The following is a 10327-nucleotide window of genomic DNA, read 5'->3' as shown; positions in this document are numbered from 1 at the left end:
GATCGTGTAATGCCCTGGTTTGTTGTGCCCCCTATTCCCCACGTCCCAGCCCTTCCCAGAGTGTCTCCAATGTGTGCTGCATGTGCTATGATATTGTCTTCTGGCTGCTTTACCTTCAGATCAGTCACCTGCAGAGCCTATCTTTGCCTGTTGAGGGTGTTTTGGTCCTGGGCCTGAATGTGGGGCATTTTAACTAGATGTGTTCAGGTATCTTTGTGAAATGAGACCTGTCATCACCACCACCATAACCGAGGCTCCTCAAAACTCTTGAATGAGGTGATGTGGTGTGAGCAGGAGTTTGGGCAAGGCTTCCGGGGAAGGAGGCATTGTGTGCTGGGACTGAGGCAAGTGTGACTGGGAGGGACAGACCACTAGGGCATGAAGAGAGGGGCTAGGTGTGAAGATGTTAGGTAGCAAATGTCAGTGCTGAACTGGTTCTAGGAGATGGCCCTGTGCTTATGCTGAGGAGAGGGAGAGGGAAAAGATGCAGGTGTTTCTGTCTGTTCCAGGAGTGGTCTCTCTATGGATGCTTTTGCTGGGACAAGATCTGAAATGAGCAAATCCCCATTGTGTGCCCAGGCTCTCTTCAGAATGCTGTTTCCATGCTGTATGTCTGTGTTGTGTGCCTGCCTTCTCTCCAAGAGCAGCACTAATGCTTTATGTTCTCTATTCCATCTGAACCCACTGACCTTGAAAACTCCAGGCTTTAAGTCCCACTGGTTGAAAGAATTCACAAAATTTGACCTCTCTCACTCTGTAATGCAATTGCTGTGTGATTTCATTTTCCCCATGTGTTCTGCTGTGTGTTATTCTGTCTCTCACCCTTCTCCATGAACATGTCTCTCTCCCCACTGCAGTAGCCATAATCTGTTTTTCTCCCAAACCCCACCTTCACACTTCCTACCTTTTTCGATGTGGCCTCTTCTCTACCTTTATTTGTGGAGTTTGTTCTGCCAGTCTTCAGGTCAATTTCTGGGGCATTTAGGATGATTTCTTAGTTACCTAGTTGTATCTGTGGGAAAGGGGAACCTATGGTCCTCCCACTCAACTGCCATCTTTCCACAAACACTTGTGTCTTAATGAATAATGGCCTCCTTTGAATTAGAGTTAACTATATTATTTTTGTCACTGAGTTTCCTATACCTCCCTGTCAGCAGTTTTTTATTTCCTTCTACACTTCTTTCCATCTTTCTGATTCTTTTTCATAAATGATTGCTGTCAGTCTAGTTTGAAAGTAATTAACATAAAATGTCAAGTTATCTAGAGACATACTAGTTAGCCACTTCTAACAAATTTAGCTAAGCCTCCAGTGTATTTTAGATTTTATTGGGGTGGTTGATTTTAAGCTTAACTATGCATTCTCATTGCACTAAAGTATCACCTACATCCCAGGACGATTTTCTCAGGAAATTGTTAAGTAATTTGACTGGATTTCCTCACATACCTGTGATTTTTAAGGAAGAGGAATAAAATAGAAATGTATCACTGAGTTTCCTCAAAAGCAACATGATATCTTCAAGAAAAAGGAAATACCAGCATCAAAATACTACCAGCCATACATATAGATAGATCCTCAGGACAGGAGATCATGCCTTCTATCAGTTTTATCCAGCATAAATTTTTGTGGTTTTAACATCCTGAGTTTTGTGTAGTTCACTCCAAACTTCACATTGTAGAAACTGAAAGACCCCATTAAGTTGCTTATACTTCAGGGATATTTTTTCTCCACTTAATAAGAAAAAGCTAACATTGTCCATGATTCCATGTTAAAAATATAAGCACAGAATATTGTAGACATTTTTCTTTTTAAAACTTTTCCCGGGATGCCTGGGTGGCTCAGTTGGTTAAGCAGCTGCCTTCAGCTCAGGTCATGATCCCAGGGTCCTGGGATCAAGTCCCTCATTGGACTCCTTGCTCAGCAGGGAGCCTGCTTCTCCCTCTGCCTGCAGCTTCCCCTGCTTGTACTCTCGCTCACTCTCTTCCGCCTATGATCTCTCTGGCAAATAAATAAATAAAAATCTTTAAAAAAACCAAAAACTTTTCCCAACAACCCGTTTCAATGTTGGCCAAGGCCTGATTTGTCATGAACTTGGTGAGATACCCACTGTTTCCAATAGGATAGAATTAGATTCCAAAGTGGTTTGTGTTACACAAATATAACACCATTATCACAATCATTACATGCAAATAAGGAGTGAAATATTTAAAAAAATATATCAGAGTGGCTCATAGCTAAAATAATTGATTGTATTTTAAAGATATTATTTGGGGTGCCTGGGTGGCTCAGTTGGTTAAGCATCTGTCTTTGGCTCAGGTCATGATTTCAGGGTCCTGGGATTGAGTCCCACATCGGGCTCCCTGCTCAGTGGGGAGTCTGCCTCTGCCTCTCACTTTCTCTCGCTATGCCCGCTCTTTCTCTCTCTCTAATAAATAAATAAAATATTTAGGAAAAAAGATATTATTTAATTTTATATGGTGTTACACCTTACAAAATTCATGAATTGTTATTTTATGCAATGAGGACTTAATTGTATTTTACTACAAGCAAACTCTGCAATAGAGACTAAAATGAACAATAAAAGGAAAACAGTTCTTAAATTTATAGTTGTAAAGTAGTAATATTACATAATTTCCTTCTTAAAGTCCATGTGGATTTTCCTACTCTATTTAAAATCAAATAAAAGATAGTTGGTGTACCATTATTATGAATAGACCTGTGATGTTGTATAAGATATATATTGGTGCATTACTGAATTTTGGAAGATATAATTATTACCAAACATGGCATGTCCAAGTATTTATTCTAACTCATGCAGCACAAATACATATGACAAAACTATAATTTGGTAAATTTTGAAAATGAGTAAGAGATCAATAACAGTATAGAGAAGGAAATAAAAAGATATCTATGAATAACATAAGAACACTTCACTGGTGATATGATCACTTAACTTATCTGTCTAAAGCAGATAAGAGAAAGAGAGAAGACATTGAATGCTAGAAACTGAAAATAGATTCAGAACTGCAGAGAGTGAGTATATAGTAGAAATGACTCACTGGGGACTAAATTTTGAAATTGGGATGTTCAGGGTTGAAAAAACAGTGGAGAAAATTATACATGATGGCAGAGTTAAAGCAGTGTATTACATAAGCAGTAATACACAACCTTCTTACTTCTAGATGTGATAGAAAGAGGGGAATGGAGTGTGAAGTGTGAGCCCTCCCCAGTGAGAAACAACTGCTTTCTAGTCACACTGAATGGAAGTGCTGGGCATCAAGGCAAAGTGGAGTCTAGTTTCACAGATTTTAGTCTGCATCACTGGAAAAAATTGATAACAAAAATGTAAAGTAGTTGATAAGGCGTGTGTATGTGTGTAAGTGTATTAGAAATGACACTCTCAGTTTTGACCATATTCAGGCTAAAATGCAAAATATTGTGAACTAAATTAGATATCCAAATCAGAGATTTGGAAAGTAAGTGATCTCTTTGGAGGGACAAGTATAACTGAGAATGGATAGAGTCACAAGAAAAGAGAGAAATACAAAGAGTAAGTGGAAGCTAAAATTGATAGAAAGAGTGAACTAATAATGTAAATATATCATCATAAAGTCAATCACATAAAGGAAATTAGTAAAAGGAAGATCTATAAATAGATGGTTAATGATTTAAAACAAATACTAGAACATATACATGATAGCGGTGTGAGTATGGATACAGATATGAACATATATCCCACATAGGACCAGCTCAGTTTATTCCTGTTAATTATTAACCATTCTCTGCTTACTCTTGAAAATGTCTGTTTTTAGATGATAAATATTAAAAGCCCTGTATATATATGTATATATAACTAGTTATATGTATGTATGCATGTGTTCATAAATTCCTATGAGTACATAAATATGTGTTCTATATATCAACTGAAAATTATTCTATGAATTTATTCTAAAGTGAGCATTGATATATTCTCCTTTAATATTATAATTGCTGTAAACATGCTCTGTGACATAGAAGCCTTTTAAGTGCTTCTTTGACCTCCATGTTTTTCAGGCTGTAGATCATGGGGTTTAACATTGGGGTAATAACCCCATATAGCATGGAGGTAAGTCTGTCTCTGGCTGGAGAGTGTTGACTGGAGGAAGGCCGAATGTAGGTAAATATTGCTGTGCCATAGAACAGACAGACCACTAGGAGGTGGGAAGCACATGTGGAGAACGCTTTGTGTTTCCCTTCCACTGACTGGATCTTTAGAATGGTGGACATAATGTAGATATAAGAGATAAAGGTGATCAGGAAGGCGCTGATCCCCAGTGTGCCTCCTACCACTAAAACGAGCATTTCAGCTACATAAGTGGATGAGCATGAGAGGGCCATCACTGGTGGGATATCACAATAGTATTGGTTAACTCGGTTGGACTTGCAAAAAGACAGGCGGAATGTGGACACTGTATGGAGGAGGGAATTGAGAAACCCTGCTGCCCAGGTCCCAGCTGTCAGCTGGACACACTGAACCTTGGTCATGATGAGCATGTAATGAAGGGGGAAGCAGATGGCCACATACCGGTCATAAGCCATGACAGCAAGAAGGAAGACTTCAGTCCCTACCAGGGCCACCAGGAAAAAAAGCTGTAAAGCACATCCAAAGAAGGAAATGCTTTGCTGCTCAGTCAGGAGGTTCTCCAGCATCTTGGGGACAGTAGCTGATGGGCAGAAAATGTCTAAGAGGGATAAATTTACCAAAAAGTAATACATAGGTGAGTGTAGCTTTTTCTCAGTCCCAATGGCCAAGAGAATGGCCCCATTTCCTACCAAGGTGACTTGATAGATGATGGCAAAGACCACAAAGAGAGGGTAGCGTACCTCAGGGAGGTCAGAGAGCCCTATGAGGATAAACTGAGTCACAGTGGTAAGATTGTAAATGTCCATCTCCTCTCTCCATAAGGGACTTTCTGGAAGAAATGAAACAAACACAGGTTAGACTAAAAAGCCAAGGAGACTAGTAATGAGAAATTCTTGGAAAAATATTGGTGTGTGGCTGGTAAATCCTGTTGTTATGATCGAGATTTAATTTATTAGAACAACTGTGAAAAACATCTCCTGTATTCATGTTTCTTGAAATATTCATCCTCAGTTCTTTATAAAGAGACAGATTTCTGAGAAACAAAGGAGAAATTAAAAATTTGCATTCTCAGTAAAACAGTTGTGAATCTTTCATCAGTGTTTGGGATTTCACAATTCAGTGAATGTTGATGGTGTTTCCCATACCTATTTGGCCATTGACATTATCTTGCCTTGTATTATCTAAATGTGTACAATTGTATGCACTAGCTAAATTCTACATAACTCAAAAGTGGAAGCTGTGCATTTTACATGATATACAATTTTAATAACTGTTAGCAACTATAAGCAGATATATAAAGCAGATATATAGTATATTTGTCTAAATAATTATTCAGTAAAAGAATGGATGGTGTGTCTCCTGTTCTGATGAAGTGTTTCTACTGGTAAGAAATAAATGTAGGAATGCTTTTATAACTTCCAAAATATAATAATTTTATATGAAGATTAATATCTGTTTTCCTACAAAGAGTATACCTTAATAAAATTGAAATAGCCTGCAAAATATAAATAAAACTATATATATGTAAAATCTGTTTTTGATAGTTTGTGAACAAATATACTCACATAATATTCAATTCCCTTCCTCTGAAAATTTATAATTTTCCCCATGTGTCTACTTATTTAAGGAAATATGGGGTTTTGATTTATATATGTGTATAATTTATGTTATATATTATAATTTAACTATGATTAATTAATTATAATTATGTAATTTTGATCTTCCTAGCCATACTAACTCATTTAATTTTAATTGCATTTGTATGCATTTTAATAGTCAACATATTTATAACGTTTAAGGCTATTTACAAAAATAACTTTAATAAAACTTCTACAAATCAATACATTTGTGGAATTTTTGTCATTTTGAAACTATTTTCTTTTTTTAATGTCACGTGTGTGAAAGTAAAATAGAAGATAATTCAAAAATAAAATGTAAGAGTCACATTTGATGCCTCCTATCCCCATTTATTTTGTCTAATGGAAATTGTTAACTAGTTGTGCTCAGAGAAAATGTACAGTGTATATAATACAGGTTATACATAAATATTTACTTAAATAGAATTAAATTATTTTTGGCACTTCTTCCAATGCAATACTTAAGTAAAAATCTTTGAAACTGTTTGGGAGAAATTTTCACTCATCCTCAAGCAGCATCAGTTTTGTACCATGCTTGGGAGTAAAAAACAAATCAAAACTTACATTAATGATATTAAAATCATAAAAATTAGGAAAGAAAATTACCACAATAGCCAGAAAGTGCTTTAATAGCATTATCTAATCAGCAGATATTTAATGAGTGAATTAAAAATATTGAAACAAAAAGCTTCTATCATGTCAGTTCTCAAATTCTCATTCAAGATTTTACAAAACTGCTAAATTTCAATTTGTCAACATCTTTATATACTTGTTTTCTGAAAATGTTATAGTGAATTCACTAAATTTTAAAAGGAACTTTCTATTAAAAGAAAATTAATATTTTGAGGCAGTAAACACTAAATTCTATGTTAAATACTTAAATTTCTTTTTACCCATACTTACTAATTTGACCCCTTTTTTGTAACAAGAATTATGAGAAATAAGTCAAAAACAACCTAATGAACACATAAGCTAGCTATATATTGAATTCCATAATCAATATATATCCTTCATAATATAATGCCTATTCCATACACCTTGTAGTTTATTAAGTTTTTAAATCAAACTTACTGTCTTCACATATAGAATATAGAATTTGTTTATTTGGGAAAGGAACTTTTATTTACCTCAGCAGTACCCTCCTTTTGAAATAAAACAATTCAACTTTAGATATTTGCCATTTAATTAGAAAAATAAGAGTAATACTTTTTAAAATAATATATTGCTGAGGAAGAAGTTCTATAACCTTCCTTATTAGTCCAGAAAATTGATAGCACTTATACTAGAAAATCTGAAAAATTCTTGTGAAATGCAATATCCCACCTGCTTTTTGAGACTGGTATAAATGTAAGAATTTAAGTATATGAAGAATACACATGGAAATCAGGTTTTTTGTTTTTGATTTTGTTTTTTGGTCATGGACAACCAAACATATCATTAGAATTGGGACAGTGGATGTGTGGCTAAGATTAGCTTTCTCTTGGATATTACCCAGAAACCAAGCAGTCTCATTATTTATGACTTACCATATGCCTGGGATGAAATCCAAATGTACCATAAATGAAGCTGATTTCCTTAGCAAATAGTTACCTCAAATTTCTGCTCTATAAAGGAAAAGAACATCACTCAATTAAACAAAAATAGTCACCAATAAATCTTAGGTCTTGAAATAATTCAAAATATATAATGTATTTAATAAATCAATATCAAAAAAATTATATTTAACATTTCTTTAAAAACAGGAGGATGTTTTTCATCAAAGCTATATTGTTAAAGAAGTTCTATAGGCCTTTTAACTCAATGATTGATAGCTAATAAATTTAAGGAATCAGCAATGACCTTCTAAAATTTAATCTTTCCAAAAAATATTTATTCTTTCCACCTGCCATGTAACATCCTTCTTGTCTGTTATGTCTCATAGATCCATTTTTTTTTTTTTTGCCAAATCAGGACGAATTTATTTGAAAAACAAGTCCAGTTTTACCAAACTTTCATAGATCCAATTTTCTAGGGACCATACATTCATGTCGATGGGTCAGAAAAATTCATTAAATACATCCAAATTCTACTTACAGAGGTTTGAGATACACACTTGTGTGAGCATGCACAATTTTTAAGGCTGAAATTAAACTATATTAAGCACTTATTTAAATATAAACACTATAATATTTAAAAGGCCTCACTTTATCTTACTGATTTAGTATTTAGTTTTAACTAGTTTCCTAAATGTATATGTTTTTACAATTTTAACATCTCCACAATCATCCAATTAGTTATTTTAGTTTCAAAAGTCCAGACTTTAACATACAATTTTCTTTTCAAGATCCACAGTACTCATTATCAATAAAAATATTCAACAGTAAGAAAGCAAAATGACCTAGCCACTCCCCCCAAAAGCATCAGTAATTAAAAGCAAACTTATCACTCATATATAGTGTCTCTATTGCAAGTTATTCTATAGTTGATATCATGCCCACTTTTCCCTTGGGGGGGGAAATAATAACTCTAGAGAGAATATTCTGTTCTTCATAAATCTAAATTACTACCAATGTAATAATAGTCACTTACTAATAATAACAGAAACCTACTTATCTTATAGCTAGTCAATTTAGTGGAAGTGAAAAGAAAAAAAAACATAAAGAAGAGTAAAAATTTTGTTTTGTAATTGTCTAAGATAAGATTGTGCATCCAGTGAATGTAAGTGAAGGGCATATAGATGTTCATTATGCCATTTTAATTTTTCTATAACTTTGTAATTTTCCCAAATAAAATGTTGGATATCAAACATGAACATTAAAAAATGACATTATCCAGATTAATCTGGCTACATGGACCTCAGTGTTTGCATTTTTTAACTTTTTTTTTTTCAAGTAATAACTTGGAATACTTGTAATCTCTTTTTAGGTCTTTACATTGTTTCTGGTGTACTTTATGGAATAGATTTTAACTCTAATTGTGTTATATGTTTTTACATTTTAAGTCTTTAGACGATAGAGGTGTACACTCTGTTAGAAAATAACAAGAGGAGGGGCGGAGCAAGATGGCGGAAGAGTAGGAGACCTGGATTTTGTCTGGTCTCAGGAATTCAGCTGGATAGGGATCAAACCATTCTGAACACCTACAAACTCAACAGGAGATCAAAGAAAAGAATAACAACCACTCTGGAAAACAGTATGGAGGTTCCTCAACAAGTTGAAAAGAGCTAGCATACAACCCAGAAATTGCACTACTGGGTATTTACCCCAAAGATACAAATGTAGAGATCCAATGGTGTATGTGCACCCTGGTGTTTATAGCAGCAATGTCCACAATAGCCAAACTGTGGAAAAAGCCAAGATGTCCATCAACATGAATGGATAAAGAAGATGTGGTATATATATACAATGGAATATTATGCAGCCATCAAAAGGAATGAGATCTTGCTATTTGCAGGGACGTGGATGGAACTGGAGGGTGTTATGCTGAGCAAAATAAGTCAATCAGAGAAAGACATGTATCATATGACCTCACTGATATGAGGAATTCTTAATCTCAGGAAACAAACTGAGGGTTGCTGGAGTAGGGGGTGGGGTGGGAGGGCTGGGGTGGCTGGGTGATAGACATTGGGGAAGGGATGTGCTATGGTGAGCGCTGTGAATTGTGCAAGACTGTTGAATCTAAGATCTGTACCTCTGAAACAAATAATGCAATATATGTTATAAAAAAAAAAAAGAAGATAGCAGGAGGGGAAGAATGAAGGGGGGCAAATCGGAGGGGGAGATGAGCCATGAGACATGATGGACTCTGAAAAACAGACTGAGGGTTCTAGAGGGGAGGGGGTTGGGAAGATGGGTTAGCCTGGTGATGGGTATTAAAGAGGGCACATTCTGCATGGAGCACTGGGTGTTATGCACAATGAATAATGGAACAGTACATCAAAAACTAATGATGTAATATATGGTGATTAACATAATAAAAAATTTTAAAAAAAGAAAAAATAACAAGAAAATATCTATACATTTCCTATCATATTCTCTCAAATCTTCTTCTCTTCTCCTCAGCTGCAAATTCGTTGATTATTGTATTTGTTGGAAACTGATTCTGCTGAATCAAAGAAAAACCCCTCAAAATGTTGCTTAAGCAAAATCATACTTTTTATTTTTCTTTGCACACTAAAGAAATACAGAGGTAAAATGTTATCTCTAGCTCCCTATGTACCTGGACTCTGTTAGGCTTCTCTTCAGCTTTCTGTGCATATATGTCTTAAGGGACCAAAGCATCATGACAGCTCCATCCAACCATCCATACACGTGGTTCTGAATCATTGCATGAGTGTCCTGACCCCTAGAAAGAGGGGGGGGATGCAAGCTGGATTAACCCACTTGGAAAAACCCTTATGAAAGCAGTTGTAAAAATTCTAGTTACTCCAAACTTGGAAAGGTTGAATTATCTGACCACCCTCAGATTCCAGGTAGTCCTGGGCACTATGTTTTTATTTCAGACACCTCTTAGAAAAGCAACTAGCAATTTTAAGCAATTTTAACTGAGTTCTTATTTTGTATACTTATATGTACAAAATAGCATGCAATT

General features: G+C 35.1%; 1 protein-coding gene across 1 annotated transcript; it reads right to left on the bottom strand.

Annotated features, from left to right (window-relative positions):
- Positions 1 to 3979: 3979 nt before the first annotated feature.
- On the bottom strand, positions 3980 to 4927 carry LOC123841597 (olfactory receptor 5V1-like). Its single transcript, XM_045871163.1, has one exon. The coding sequence runs from the start codon at positions 4925 to 4927 to the stop codon at positions 3980 to 3982; it is 948 nt and encodes a 315-aa protein (XP_045727119.1).
- Between the last annotated feature and the right edge of the window lie 5400 nt (positions 4928 to 10327).

The sequence above is a fragment of the Mirounga angustirostris genome, unplaced genomic scaffold (assembly GCF_029215605.1).
Source record: "Mirounga angustirostris isolate CCGP_5_RB_7025 unplaced genomic scaffold, mMirAng1.0.hap1 SCAF_7, whole genome shotgun sequence".
Taxonomy (NCBI): domain Eukaryota; kingdom Metazoa; phylum Chordata; class Mammalia; order Carnivora; family Phocidae; genus Mirounga; species Mirounga angustirostris.
Note: the sequence above shows the minus strand (reverse complement) of the source record. Positions and strands in the feature narration are given on the sequence as shown.

Excerpts from the sequence above, each read along its gene's own strand:
- LOC123841597 (XM_045871163.1), bottom strand. The coding sequence starts at position 4,927 with ATGGACATTTACAATCTTACCACTGTGACTCAGTTTATCCTCATAGGG.